The sequence below is a fragment of the Balaenoptera borealis genome (assembly GCF_965194805.1).
Source record: "Balaenoptera borealis genome assembly, chromosome: 10".
Classification (NCBI taxonomy): domain Eukaryota; kingdom Metazoa; phylum Chordata; class Mammalia; order Artiodactyla; family Balaenopteridae; genus Balaenoptera; species Balaenoptera borealis.
The window spans coordinates 59,151,152-59,167,482 of NC_138874.1; the positions used below are offsets into that span (position 1 = coordinate 59,151,152).

General features: G+C 34.4%; 1 protein-coding gene across 12 annotated transcripts in view; it reads left to right on the top strand.

The window, feature by feature from the left end:
* Positions 1–16,331, top strand: part of ADK (adenosine kinase) — a 499,862-nt gene that overhangs the window by 68,470 nt on the left and 415,061 nt on the right. For 10 of the 12 annotated variants that reach the window (XR_014249407.1, XM_082408790.1, XM_082408793.1 and 7 more), the window contains one exon: positions 357–410. The exons of the other annotated variants lie outside the window; for them this stretch is intronic. Coding sequence is in view for 9 of the 10 variants with exons in the window: in XM_082408790.1 (XP_082264916.1) it covers positions 357–410 (54 nt within the window). In the remaining variant the exon portion in view is untranslated. The remainder of the gene's footprint in view (positions 1–356; positions 411–16,331) is intronic. 12 annotated transcript variants of the gene reach the window in all.

The window sequence follows — 16,331 nt, forward strand, 5'->3', positions numbered from 1 at the left end:
ATCCGTGCTCCCAATGCAGGGGGCCTGGGTTCGATCCCTAGTCAGGGTACTAGATCCTGCATACATGCCGCAACTAAGAAGTCTGCATGCTGCAACTAAAAGATACTGTGTGCTGCAATGAAGGTCCCACGTGCCTCAACTAAGACCCGGTGCATCCTAAATAAATAAATAAATACTAAAAAAAAAAGAACTTAGGCAGTTTTAAATGTTTTATCAATTAAGATAGAGACCTGTTAACAGTGTGGTAGTGTTTATTTGATAGGGGTCAACTGGCTGTATGTTGATACCACAGTCAGATGTCCACGAGGCAAACATATGTTTATATGACCAGTATATTTTTGTTTCTGTGTTAACAGGTATTCTCTTAAACTGAATGACCAAATCTTGGCTGAAGAGAAACACAAGGAACTGTAAGTGCATTAAACTCTAGGCTGTACATAATTTACTCTGTCTATGGAGTAGATGCATGTAAACAATCTGATTTTTTAAATTCTGTGGGGTATAAAATATAAAGATGTAATCAATATTATGATCTTAATCCTAGTAGGATTAGGATAATTTAAACTACAGAAGGTTAACACAGGAAATAATTCTTCCTATGCACACATTAGAATATGGAGTATTGTATCCCATCCTCTAGACGAAGGGCATATTCGGAAATAGGTCGTTTCATTTTCTTTCCCCAGATAAAATGTTAAACATGATCATTGTTAATTTTGGCTCTTGCTCAGTTGACTTCCACCCTGTGCTTAAGGTGGAGAAATATGATTTTGTTTGTTGTCTTATGAAAAAGTAAATGCCTAACTCTGTTTAGCACACAGTAAAACACTTTAAATATAAAGTTTTAAATGTGAATAAAATTTTGTTCCTTTAAAAAATTTTAATGTTTGTAGGATCCTATCTTTCAGGTAGGATAGCTGTATACATGATTCTGGGATATCTCTGTTGCTATTTTTCTGCCCTGTGGTAGTATCTAAAAAGATTACTACCTCACAGGAACTGTGAGGTTTTTAGTTAAAAATTACAGACTTGGGAGTTTTAAAAATTCATCTCTGGGACTTCCCTGGCGGTCCATTGGTTAAGACTTCGCCTTCCAATGCAGGGGGTGTGGGTTCGATCCCTGGTCAGGGAGCTAAGATCCCTCATGCCTCAGGGCTAAAAAGCGAAAACATACAAAACAAAAGCAATATTGTAACAAATTCAATAAGGACTCGAAAAAAAATGGTCCACATCAAAAAAAAAAAATCTTAAAAAAAAAAATTTCATCTCTTTTCAATATCATAGGATTGTCCAAAGAGGGACGCTAAAATAAAGTATATGCTTCTGTTTTCTAGTAGGCTACTTTTTTTTCTCCATTGTGCATAAGAAAGTTCTGATAATTGTAATTATTATTGAAACACCTAATGTCAAATAATAATGTAGAATTAAGTTTGAGGAATTTGAGGCTAACTACACCTACAGGTTGGACCTCACTTATTATTATTACTATTATTATTTTAATTGAAGTATAGTTGATTTACAGTGTTGTATGGGCTGCGCTTATTATTGATGATAGTCAAGGTTCTATCTGTCCTTTTTATAAATACATTGGTGAATTTTACAAACTTCGTTGGGAGTTTCCTTAGTGTTTGACACTCCCTTATGTTAAAGATACTTTAATATCTAACTCAAGTCCCTCGTGGTTTAGTTTAAATGTAATCTTCATTTGTACTCAAGTTATGGAGAATAACTTTTTCTGTAGATTGAGTGCTTCAAGACTATTATTTTCTTCTCAAGATTAAGTAATGATTTTTCTGAGTACTTTTTAAGGTGCTATTTAAAAACTCTGTCCTTAATCTTTTCCAAATTATTTTCTTTCTTCTGTCTTATAGAAGGGATTATAGTAAGTGTTAATCGTAAAATGGTAGGCTCAATGTGTAAGAAAAGGATTTAAGAGTTCTTAGAGTTGATATATCCCATTGTTATGCTAGCCTTTCATCAGTATTTTTATATTTGTTATGTCTTCATTTGATTATAATCTCCATCGTGGGTTCTCAAATTTATTGTTAAGGAATTTTATGTAATTTCTTTCTTTACTGCCTAGTCAATGAGGGTAGGTGATTGTCACTGTACCATTGGTTGGTTGCTTACTTAAAGGTTTGGTAACAGAACTTTTCTGTTTTGGGAATTAGGTAGTCAACCTAGAGGTTCCTTTGGCCCTTGGAGACTATGACCAATATTAAAAATACCAGAAAACTGCAATACTGTGAATATTTTCATATTATTTAATATGTAACCCATATGAATGTGTTAATTCATTTACAGTTTCTTTAGCTGTCTGTGATATAGTTCACCCTCATGGATAGACTGATTTTTTTTCTTAGATTTTATTATGAAAAATTTTAAATGTATAGTATATAATTACACATATACTCACTACCTAGATTTTATCATTAACATTTTACTCTCTTTTTCACCTTATCCATTCTTTTGTCTATCCATTACTTCATCTGCTTTTTGAATGCATTTCAAAAGTAAATTGCAGATATCAATGTTTCCCCATAAATATTTCAACATGCATACCATCACCTAGAATTCAATAGTTTAGAGTTTTTTGTCTTTACCTGTAAATATTTTCATACAGTGAAATGCACAAATCTTAAGTGTACATTTGCTGAGTTTTGAGAAGTGCATAAATGTTTGTAACCCAGTCCTCTATCAAGAAATTCCCTTATGCCTCTTTGTAGTCACTCTCTACTCCTACCCTCCGAGAGGTAACCCTTTCTATGATTTTTTTCTACTGTAGATTAAGTTTTTCCTGTTCTGGAATTTCTTATTAATGGAATCATATGTACGTTATGTTTTATATAATACTTCTTTCACTCAGTATAATATTTTTTAGATTCTTTCATGTTGTTGCATATATTATTTAATTTTTTTTATTGCTGATTAACATTCCATGGTTCATCTGTTCTCTTATTGGTGGATGTCTAGGCTGTTTCCTTTCGTTTGGCTACTATGAATAAAGTTGCTGTTAATATTTTTGTGTAAGTCTTTGTGAACATGTTTTTATTTCTCATGGATAATTACTCAGGAATAGATTTGCTGCTGAGTCACTAGGGTAATAGTATATTTGGTTCTATAAGGAACTACTAGATTTTCTTTTTCTTTTTTTTTTTTTTTAATTTATTTATTTATTTTTGGCTGTGTTGGGTCTTCGTTTCTGTGCGAGGGCTTTCTCTAGTTGTGGCGAGCAGGGGCCATTCTTCATCGCGGTGTGCGGGCCTCTCACTATTGCGGCCTCTCTTGTTGCTGAGCACAGGCTCCAGACGTGCAGGCTCAGTAGTTGTGGCTCACGGGCCCAGTTGCTCCGCGGCATGTGAGATCTTCCCAGACCAGGGCTCAAACCCGTGTCCCCTGCATTGGCAGGCGGATTCTCAACCGCTGCACCACCAGGGAAGCCCCTAGATTTTCTTTTAAAGTGGTACCGTTTTACATTCCTACCAGCAATATATGAGAGTTCTAGTTGCTCTACATCCTCATCAACATTTAGTATTTGTTGGTCTTGCTAATTTTAGCTATTCTGGTGGATATGTAATGGTATCTCAGAGTGGTTTAATTTGCATTTCCATGATGACTGATGATATTGAGTAGTTTTTCATTAGTGTATTGGCCATGTATATTTTCTTTGGTGAAGAGTCTGTTCACATCTTTTGCTGATGAAAAAAATTAGATTGTTTTGGCCTTTTATTGATGAGTTGTTGGAATTCTTTATATATTCTGGATACCAGTCAATGTGAGATGTATGTTTTACAATTTTTTTTCTCCAGTCCCAGGCTTACCATTTTTTCTTAATAGTGCCTTTTGATAAGCAAGTTTTAAATTTTTATAAAGTCTGATTTATCAGTTTTTGCCTTTATGATTATTACTTTGTTCATCTAAAAAACCTTTGCCCTCAATTTATGAAGATACTCTTATTTATATTTTTCTTTAAAAACTGTATGGTTTGAGCTGTTTTTTTAGGTCTGTGATCTATTATGCATTAATATTTGTATATGATGTGAGGTAGATGTCGATGTTCATTCTCCTTTATCTATATGGATATCTAGTTATTTCAGCACCATTTGCTGAATAGACTTTATTTGTCCACTGAATTGTTTTGATGCCTTTGTTGAAAATAAAATAACTAGAAATATGGGTTTATCCTGTTCCGTTGATTTACTTGTCACTCTTTATGCTAGTCACACAGTATAGTAAGTATTGAAGTCAGTTGCTGTAAGTCCTCCCACTTCGTTCTTCATTTACAAGATTGCTTTGGATGTACTAGAGCCTTTACATTGCCATATATTTTAGAATCAGCGTATCAATTTCCTCAGAAAAACCTTTTGGGATTATCATGGGGATGTTGAATCTATTTGAGAGAGAATTGACATTTTAACAGTATTTAGTCTATCTTTAATTTCTCTCAGCAGTGCTTTGTAGTTCTTAGTGAAGGAGTTTTGCTTGTCTTTAGGCCAAATGAATTTTAATACCAGCCTTGCTTTATGACTATGAATTTCGAAACAAAAGATTGAGGGTTTCAAATTATATTTTCACCTAGAATGTGTTAAATTTGGATAGATGATTTTTTTCTTCTCACAGTGCCTAATACGTCTTCTGGATATTCCGTAGCAGACCTTTGGTAGGGCAATCCTGTCTCGTTAACAGTATCAGGTATAAAACATACTAGCTGAGTGTAAATAATATGTACTTTTCCAGAATTTTCTTTCTTTTATGTTAGGCCACTTGGAATATCTTCTGGATTTGATTGTTATATACTTTTTCTTATCATTCTTCTTACAGATTTTTCTTCCTCTTTGAATATATTACATAGTAATTATTTTATAAGTTAGCATTTATCACTAAAAGTATATTGGAGTTATTATTTTTCTACCATAACTACATATTTAACTGTGTAGGAAAATTAGTGATGTCCCTAATCTTTGCCAGTTATGGTTAAAATGAGTATCATTAGGCCATACCACAGACTGGAAAAGAGAGGTAGATATTTAGCTTAAATCTGTCATAATTCTTAGAGAAACTCTTCAAGGCATGTAGTGTGATGATAGATTAATAGCTCAAATTTTAAAAAAAAAAAATTTATTTTATTTATTTATTTATTTTTGGCTGTGTTGGGTGTTCGTTGCTGCGCGCGGGCTTTCTCTAGTTGCAGAGAGCGGGGGCGACTCTTCGTTGCAGTGCGTGGGCTTCTCATTGCAGTGGCTTCTCTCATTGTGGAGCACGGGCTGTAGGCGCGTGGGCTTCCGTAGTTGTGGCACATGGGCTCAGTAGTTGTGGCTCACGGGCTCTAGAGCACAGGCTCAGTAGTTGTGGCGCACTGGCTTAGTTGCTCCGTGGCGTGTGGGATCTTCCCAGGCCAGGGCTTGAACCTGTGTTCCCTGCATTGGCAGGCGGATTCTCAACCACTGCGCCACCAGGGAAGCCCCTCAAATTTTTAATCTAATGGAAGTGCTCTGGAAAAAAAAATTGTATGGCGTTATGACAGGAAAAATACATTTTATTGGTTGAAGCAGACTTTCAGGTTAGGCCTTTTCTTTTGTCACTATTTAGCATTAAAAAATCACATCTTTTCTAGGTTACTCTTTGCTTTAATTACTTTATTTCAATTAAAAATGATGTTGGAAAGGAGTCTAAATCTTATTAGGAGCCAAATGACCTGTGTTTTAATACTTAATATATACACATTTTACAGAAAACACAAAATTTTCAATTCTCTTAAAAGGCAAGTGCCATACTATTGGATTAATCTTAAATGAACTATTCTCTTTTTCTAGTGCAATTAACTAAATTAACTCTGTGGAATATTATGCAGTTATTTATTTTATTTTATTTTCTTAACATCTTTATTGGAGTATAATTGCTTTACAGTGGTGTGTTAGTTTCTGCTTTATAACAAAGTGAAACAGCTATACATGTACATATATCCCCATATCTCTTCCCTCTTGCATCTCCCTCCCTCCCACCCTCCCTATCCCACCTTTCTAGGTGGTCACAAAGCACCAAGCTGATCTCCCTGTGCTATGCGGCTGCTTCCCACTAGCTATCGATTTTACATTTGGTAGTGTATATATGTCCATGCCACTCTCTCACTTTGTCCCAGCTTACCCTTCCCCCTCCCCATGTCCTCAAGTCCATTCTCTAGTAGGTCTGCGTCTTTATTCCTGTAGTGCCCCTAGATTCTTCATAACCTTTTTTTTTTTAGATTCCATATATATGTGTTAGCATATGGTATTTGTTTTTTTCTTTCTATGCAGTTATTAAAATGTTTTTAGGAAAATATTTAATATCGTGATGATTTAAGTAGGTGAAAAATATTGCTTGTAAATATCATGAAAGAGAATTGTAGTAGAATAGTAGATCTGTGGGTGATTGATAATGGGTTAATTTTAATTTTTTTCTTTGTACTTTTATGTGTGTTTTATGTTATTTATTTATTTATTTATTTATTTATTTATGGCTGCGTTGGGTCTTCGTTGCTGCATGCGGGCTTTTCTCTAGTTGTGGCAAGTGGAGGCTACTCTTCGTTGTGGTGTGTGGGCTTCTCACTGCAGTGTCTTCTCTTGTTGTGGAGCATGGGCTCTAGGCGCACGGGCTTCAGTAGTTGTGGCATGCGGGCTCAGTAGTTGTGGCACACGGGTTTAGTTGCTCGGCGGCATGTGGGATCTTCCCAGACCAGGGCTCGAACCTGTGTCTCCTGCATTGGCAGGCGGATTCTTAACCACTGCGCCACCAGGGAAGCCCTTTAGGTGTGTTTTATTTGTGCTTTTCTAATGGGTTGTGTTATTTCTATAACCAGAAAAAAGAAAGAATGAAAGAAATTATAAATTCCCTAAATTTTAATTGGTTATTAAATATACTTATCTATTACAAGATGAACTTTTTCTATTTTATAATCATAATTGGTGAACTAAGTTAAGAAACATAATGAGCGTCTAAAGGTTGAAAGGGTACAACTTAATTTTTTTTTTTAAGTATAACATGAATTCTTGTTTCTTAATGACTAGTGCTTATATAACAAGGATCTTACACTTGTTAGTATATGCTTGATTGATTTGGCATTGGTTGATTATCTTAATTCTTTTGGCTGCTGGCTCTCTGCTTTGTAGTTTTTGACCTGTACACTAAAGAAAATTCTTAGATGAGTATGCCCCTATAGGAGCAGAATATTAATTAAAAAAAACTCAACACCAGCCCTTCATGAAAGCTGCTCATAAATAATTTCATTTGTGTTTTTACACTTAAAATAGCTAAGATCTCTTTGTGCTCAAGACCAAGCTTTTAAAAATATCATAAGAAATGTAGCTATAAAACAAAAATAATTATCCAATTAATAATTTCATGCTTTTTCTCCTAAAACGTTATTTGCTTCTTAGTTCTAATCTGCTGAAGATAATCTTGATTCATCATGATATTGTAAAAATGCATTGGCACCATTACATTAGCTGGCTTTTTGAAAGCGTACCTTGATTCTTTGTATACCAATGGGAGAGTATAATAACTCTAATTATTTTGATATTACTTTATGTGGTAAATATTAACTATGCTTTTATTTAAAATATTCTTAGTTCCCCCGATGTTGTGATTCAGATTCCATATACACTTAGCCACTCATGCCTCATACTTCTACTTGTTATTTCCCTGTCTGGGGAAGACTGACACGCAAGGAAACAGGGAAGATTGGTCAGCAACGAAAGTGACACTTGCTTCTTTAAGCATAATGGTTTTTCTCAGGTTCTTGTTTTCTGTTTTTCTACATACTGAAGATTCTGAGGGATAATTTTTAAGTAGGGAAGACCAAGAAATTAAATTTGTGATCTGATTAATCCAAAACTATGGAATTTATACTTTGCTCTGTATGTGGTCCAATAATGAACTGGTTCCATTAGTCTTCTACAAATTTTTCTCAGTCTGTCAGAGATTTAGTTTTCTAAGTGGAGATATTTAAAATAAACTAGAAAAATATCACTATTTCATTGAATAAATATTTTTTTTACCTACTTACCAGTTGCTATGCTAGACACTATTTAAAGGAAAGATACTGACTTCATTTATCAATGTAGACTTATTCTCCAATTAATATTATTTCACATTTTAAAACAGTTTCGTAATTGGAGATTTTGTAATAGTGGGTTTTCTTATTGTTGGACATATCTGCAGTTATAGAAGATAGAACCCTTTTCATTTATGAATATCTAAATTCTGTATTACATTGAATAGAATATTGAGATCAGAACATATAGATTGAGATAAGGAAAGATAAAAATTGGCTGGAGTAAGAGACAAATTCCAAAGGCAAATATAAATAAATTCAGAAGTATCCATGCCACTTAACACAGACAGAAATAACTTGATATCTGAGAATTTTTTTCAGTTTGCTGTACTACATAAAGCATGGGGAAAGCCTCTTCTTAAAAGAGATTCACATTTATTTACTTGGCTTTTCAAGATAGCTCCCAAGATAAAGGATGAATTTTTACAAGCAGTTTATGCTGTTCTAATTTATTTATTTTATATATTTACTTTTGGCTGTGTTGGGTCTTTGTTGCTGCGTGAGGGCTTTCTCTAGTTGCAGCGAGAGGAAGCTACTCTTCATTGTGGTGCATGGGCTTCTCATTGTGGTGGCTTCCCTTGTTGTGGAGCATGGGCTCTAGGTGCCCGGGCTTCAGTAGTTGTGGCACACGGCCTCAGTAGTTGTGGCTCGCGGGCTGTAGAGCACAGGCTCAGTAGTTATGGCACACGGGCTTAGTTGCTCGGCGGCGTGTGGGATCTTCCTGGACCAGGGCTCAAACCCGTGTCCCCTGCATTGGCAGGAGGATTCTTAACCACTGTGCCACCAGGGAAGCCCTATGCTGTTCTAGATATGAAGTATATTTTCCCTTTTGTTACTGAATGAATTCTCCTTATTGACTATTCTTTTATGTCAAAATTGAATTATTTTGTTAGAATTACCCCTTGAATTTAAAAATTTTATCTTGGAATAAGTATATTTAAGTTTTTATTGGTTTAGGATTATGATGAAATGGGAGAAAATAAATGAATTATGTAAGAGGTATAAAGCAGGAGTATTGGAAAGGACACTCTTAGACCTTAATTTTTGGTTCAGTGTAAAAATATTATAATTTCTTAGAGAACAATGCCAATTTCTAAACCAGCAGGGGAGATTTTTAAGTATTTAAGTAGCATGTTTCAGAACATGTTCAGAGCCCTTAGAGACAATCAGTAACATCTGATATGCTCTTAAATTCATTATTATTGATGGTGTGGCTTAATAATTCTTTGAAAATATCAAGATTGTCTTGTAAGAGTAGCGTAAGAACTGATTGCCTATAAAGCTGCTAGATTTTGTTCATGGCAAATGCCAAAGAGAAAAAAAAAGCCTGGGAAGTGAAAAGTCAAAATTGAAATAAAGAACATCTAGGACCACCAACAAGGTTAAATGGTTAATATGATTTCAATATTCATAAAAGCTGCAGTATTTTAAATACCATGAACATTTTTATGGTCCCTTTCTCAGGGCCCACTTTTCTTTTACATATTTTAAATTATAGAATTTAAGATTCTAGAAATGAACCCTAGAACTAATTATTCATATTTTATGATGAATGGGTGAGATCCACATGATAAAGTGACTTGCTATAGGTTACACTGCTCTTTAATGACAACGCTGGACCAGAATTCAAGTCTTGTGATTCCCATTTAAATGCTTTTTCTATCACACCAAGCAGCTCCCTAAAAGTACAATAATTTTTTTAAATAAAAAGGATTGATATTCAGTGCAAGTCCCAGTACTGACTGATTATAATGAACCCAGTGGCTATATCAAGGCTCTCAAGGGCTGATTAATTTTACAGTATTATATTATGGTTTAGAAACCACCTCAGACTCATTGAGTGAGTTGAGGAGAGTCAGGTATACTATGTATACCCGAATTCCAAATGCAAGGCACTTCTCATTCTTCCAAGGAGATGGTATAATACAAAGCTTTTTGGCCAAGTTGACTCTAAAAGCTTTTAGAGAAGTTTATGAAATAAGTTAAATTTATACTTGTAATTTAGGTTAGTTATATACATTTTACAACCACATATTATGTGAAATAATTTTAAAATTCTTTTTTCTTTTTTACTTCTCATTTGTTTGAACATTCAGAATTTTCATAATCTTTGTTACCAGTAGAAGAATCCTTTTCTCTAGAACACAGCAATCTTCTTTGATCGAAGTTGTTTGATTTCACGTATGATCCTTTCATTGGACATTTTATCCTAAGCTACAAATGCCTCTTACATGGGAAACATTTTTGTTGTTGTTGTTGTTTGTGAAATATTTTTGTAGTTGATTTTTTAATATATAGTCATGATCTTTGTACGGTAGCTGTTTACTATATTGCTTTTTAAATTGATCTTTAAAAAGCTCTACAATAACATTTACCATTTGTGCTTATGAAGCTGTGCCTCCAGGAATAAGTACTAAATGTGTGTTCAAATTCTTTGCTCTTTGTTTTTTTTACTAATATCATCAGGTGACTTCTGTAAGAATACCAAACTAGCATTGATTGAATTCATTCCAGGCAACTACTAATGGTTCTAAGCTAATCTGTGACCAGAGTTCACCCCTTTGGTGAACTTTTGTGACTGTGCTCTCACTTTAGAATTCTAGGATTTCATAATTTCTTCTTATCTGTTGTTATAACTGGATTTTGAAACTTTCGAAAGGTTTGCTTAAATATTGTTTAAAAGAAAATTATTAACCCTGACATAAAGAAGTACTCATTACAAGAGATAATTTTAGTATTAAACTTTGTCATATATTCATGCATATATGATAGATGAATGAAAAATGTATGTTATTAGTGGTAAAACCTTAAAAGCCTCAAAGGATTAATCCTAAATTACCACCTTCTGTTTTTGAAGAAATGTATGGTGCTCTGGATTTAGCACTAGAAGAAACTGAGTTTATGTATGTTTTGCCACAGATTGTATCCTTGGTGTATCAGGTAAGATTCAGTTCTACTATGAGTAATAAGAAATAAGAAACCTGTTATAGGGATTAAACCTTACTCATTGCGAGAAAAACTAGGGAAGTAGAGGTCCAGAAAGGATTAGAGAAAAGTCACTAACCAGTCCTGGTGTGTGGATTAATGAATTGGAGCTCTCAAGAAGCAGCTAGGCATGTCTAGCTGCTGGAGTGAACTGTGAGGAGAGTTGGTGGATTGTTGGCTCTTTGAAGCTACCACTTCTGTGAGTTTTCAGTGCAACATTTGGTGATGGGCTTAGGCCTGGTTGGAAAGGTAAGCTGGAGGTGGAGTGGGGATACATAAGGATAAATTGGAATTCCTCCCATACCTTTCTGTCTTCACTACCTCTAGCCAGTAACTACCCTTGGAGTGAAACGGCCGCTGCTTCACTTGTACCTCCCAAATTGTACACAAATTTCTCTTGTGGCTAATCCCAACCTAAAACCACATAGGGAAGGAAATTTCTGGGGGTTGTAGTTTTTAGTTGACACAGTATAAAACTACCATACTTGGGTTAATCACTTAATCTCTTGAATATAACATCGTCATTTGTAATATAGTGATAATTTCATTTTATCTTGTTAGGTTTAATGAGGATTAGATGAAATTATATATGTGAAAAAGTTTTGATCTACAAGGAATCATAGAGGTTAGTTGTGATGTAGGTTTTTTTGAGTATGATGATGTTTATAAAAACACTCTTGAACTGGCGTCGGCTCTTAGAGAAGCTTAGCTGTCTATATCTAAGCTCTTAGAGAAGCTTAGCTGTCACATATCACTGTGGGTTTAGATTAGTGCTTTGCTATTTCATTATTATCCATTAAGCAAGTAGTTTCTTTAATTAGCTACTTCTCTTTTAGTCTATTCTGTAATCCCTCTGAATATAGTTTTTGAGTTTCAGGCATAAAATTGTTCAGAAAAAAATGGTAGTGGTCTTTTTTGCTTTCTACCTCTTTGATTTTTTTAGTGGGGAAGGGTAAGGTGGGGTCTGAAACTTTATCCAGACCTTTTCAGTCCAAGTGTAGTTCATTGATCTTTTGCTACAAATAATTTACTTGACAGTATTTTACTATGTGGTATCAGTGGGGTGAATTTATTAGGGTCAACATGGGTTGGAGAGAGTAGAAATTGCTGTGTTGAATTCTTATTTTTCTTGGTCTACAACAGACGCAAGAATATTTTGAGAGTGCAGCTATGACAGATATCTACCTGAAAAACAGTGTAAGGGTTATGCCGACATGGTCTATATTCCCTTAAGGATTGAGTCAGACTATTTGGGAATGATATGAATTTAGGAGTTTTGGGGAACTTTTAGTATCTGTTAGCAGCTAATCTAGTTCTTGAAAACTACTAACTATATATACTTAGTATTTTCTCTACTAACTATAATTAATGTTTTCTTTTTGGAAAGTATTGAAAAATTGAATAACACTTAAGAGCAAGGAAAGAGGGCATTACTTTAATTACTCTTATGCTCTAATTTAATCCTCACAGCAACCCTGTGAGGTAGGTATTATAATCATTCCCATTTTACAGGAAACTAAGGCTTGGAGAGACTCTATTACTTTTCTTATAGTAGGAAAGGTATGCTCCAATTTGATTTCAGATCTTTTTTATTGCTTTTTACTTTGCCTAAGTTCAGTGACTTAGGAAAAAGAAGATTCTAAAAAATTCTTTAGAAGAATATTATTTAAAACACACATTTACTTCACAAACTGTATTTATGGTGGATGTTATATTTCATTAGTTTTAATATGATTTACTAGAAAAATACCATGGTTTGTAGGTAATACTGTGGTTTTTGGGGGTTGGCTGATGGCTAAGGTGTAAAACCTTAGAGGATAATCTGAGCTTATGTTGACTAGAAATCCAGTATTTCCAATCAAATAGGTCTTCTCTTGAAGTTCTGTGTATTATAAATTTATTCCTTGTGATGCTAGCTCCCTCTGTAGAACTTCATTAAGATTGCAACTTGGCTTTTTCAATCATTTTGCAAAGTGATTGAAGCATTATCTAGAATAGATTTTAAATTTTTCTTTTAAAATTTTACTTTATATTCTAATCACTTCCAAGTGTTTTTTCTTGTGAAGATGTTACCTTTATAAAAATGTCTCACTTTGTATATACTAAATTTTAGTAGCATATACAAAGGGAAACCATCTTCCCCAAATATTCCTACTACTTTAATGTTTTTTTGTTTGTGAAGGCCAGAGACACTTGTGATTTCTAGGTCTGTAGGGTCTGTGTTGGGTAAGACCAGAGGAGGTAGAAAAAAACCAAAGGAAGATTTGAAAAAAAAATTTTTTTGGAAGGGTAACTGGTTTCCATATATCATATTTGAAATGATCTTTTTTAAAGAGTTTTTTCATTGTTAAATTGGATGAGAAAATGGTCATTAAGGGAATTTTTTGGGGGAGAGCGTCTTGCAGAAAAGGAGACAAACAGAATTTCTGCGTGCTAGAAAGATTCATTTCTTTTCAAATTGAATTCAACAAAAAAATTCAAAGAAATGCAGAAAATATGCTTCACATACACAGTTTCCATAAATTTATGTTCTTGTAGGAAAATCCTTTATTATCAAATCCTACCAGCAATTTTCCTCTGTGTGGGTGTGGATACTTCTTTCATCACGACTTTTTCTCCTTTCTCTTGCAAATTATTTTCTATTTAAATATTAAGTTGTATAATTATCTCTTCAGAGATGCTTTCCCCACTGGAATGAAGGCAGAGGGAATGTGACTAGCTTCCAAGATGGAATTTGGAAAAATGGGCGAACTGATGTCAACTTTAGAGCTAGGGACTAAAACACGATATGAGGATAGGAAAGAACTAAAATATATATATGCTCTTTCAATTTAAAAAAATTAACTATACTCTCTTCTAAATAGGATTGAGGGACATTATTAGGATGATGCACGAATTGGCTTTTAAACAATTTTGTAAGATAATTACCTTTGAACCTTTTGTTAATTCTAAACATATTTATTCTGTTAAAGTATAATATAGTTTACACAAACACAGGTGTGCATTATGGTGGCACAAATAACATCAAGGATGATTCTTATTTTTTTTTTATACTTGTTTAGCTTGACTGAATTTGATAACAGAATTGTTTGAAAGAATAGAATTGAGCTATTTTATTAATATAACAATATCCTTCATTATCTATAAAAACATTGAGCTATAACTGACATGTAATGTTGTATTAGTTTCAGATGTACAACGTAATGATTTGATATATGTATATGTTGTTTTTTTATTAAGTGTTTTTTTTAACATCTTTATTGGAGTATAATTGCTTTACAGTGGTGTGTTAGTTTCTGCTGTATAAGAAAGTGAATCAGCTATACGTATACATATATCCCCTTATCCCCTCCCTCTTGCATATTAATTATTGATTTACAATGTTGTTAATTTTTTTATACAGTAAAGTGATTCAGTTATACATATATATACATTCTTTTTTTAATATCCTTTTGCTTTATGGTTTATCATAGGATATTGAAGATATATGTGTATATTGTAAAATGATCACCACAATACTCTAGTTAACATCCATCACCACATATAGTTGCAGATTTTTTTTCTTGTGACGAGAACTTTTAAGATCTACTCTCTTAGCAACTTTCAGATATACAGTTGACCTTTGAACAATAGTGGGGGTTAGGGGTGCCCACCCTTCTTACAGTGGAAATTCCACATATAATTTATAGTCTGTATACTTGATTCGTCTATATTTGCAGTTCCACACCTGCGAATGCAGTCAACCTTGGATTGTGTACTACTGTAGTATACAGTGGGCCCGAGTGTGTATAAGTGGACCTGCACGTTTCAGATCATTGTTGTCCAAGGGACAACTGTACAATACGGTATTACCATATTATATCCCCATGACCTATTTATTTTATAACTGCACGTTTGTACCTTTTGACCATCTTCATTATCTTTAAAGCATATATTACACCCTTGAAACAGTACTGTTGTTTTCCTTTATCAGTAAAAAATTGTAGTGCTATATAAGCATTTTTCTAGAGGTTCTAATAGTTTTTATTTTATTTATTCATTCATTCATTCATTCATTCATGCTGCCCTGGGTCTTAGATGCGGCACACCGGATCTCCCTTGTGGCATGTTTAGTTGTGGCATGTGGGCTCTTAGTTGTGGCATGCATGTGGGATCTAGTTCCCCGACCCTGGATCGAACCCAGGCCCCCTGTGTTGGGAGCGCGGAGTCTTACCCACTGGATCACCAGGGAAGTCCCGAGACTTTTGTTTTTATATCTGTTTTTGAATATAATCAAATTTAACAGCAGGCTTCTTCAAGAAAATCAGATAGACTCCTAAGATACAATTAGGGGCCTATCTTGTTATTCCTTAAATATTACCAATTTAAGTTTTGTTAGCAGAAAACAAAATCCTTCTGTTTTTTCTCCAACAATTGGAATGACTTTGTATATAAGTACCTCTAATTCTAGCAGCCAGCTAGTGTCAGTGATCAAGTTTGGAATAACTTCTATGACTGCCCTTTTAAGTCTGGATTCTGAGAGAATTTTTTTAATGCCAGTTTTAGGTTTCTTTAATTATAAGCTTTTTCCTTTAAAATATGTGGTAGGTGAAAGCATAAACTTTTTCAGAACTGGTTTTCTCTAAAGTCAGGAGATTTATATACTACCTATATTATGATGCCTTTGGTTGTGAGTAACGGACACTCAAAACAAAATGACTTTATATATAGAAAATTTTATTATTTAACCCTATTTTATTATTTTATTATTTAACCAACCCTTATATGGAGGTAAGGGTTGGTTAATTTGGTGCTTCAGGAACATCATCAGGGAGCCCTGGGCCTTTTTGTTTTTCTGCTTACCATCCCCAATGTTCTTTTAGGCTGTTTACTCCTCATGGTTACAAATGGCTATTTGCCGTTCCAGAGGTCAGATGTAGTTGACGATATCTAGAGACTCTCAGGAAAATCTTGTTCTTTTTTTTTTTTTTTTTTTTTTTAATGAATATGAACTTGAGTTTTTTTTTTTCCCCATGGATTTAATTAATTAATTAATTTTTGGCTGTGTTGGGTCTTCGCCTCCGCGCGAGGGCTTTCTCTAGCCGCGGCAAGCGGGGGCCACTCTTCATCGCAGTGCGCGGGCCTCCCACTATCGTGGCCTCTCCTGCTGCGGAGCACAGGCTCCAGACGCACAGGCTCAGCAGTTGTGGCCCACGGGCCCAGCCGCCCCGCGGCATGTGGGATCTTCCCAGACCAGGGCTCGAACCCATGTCCCCTG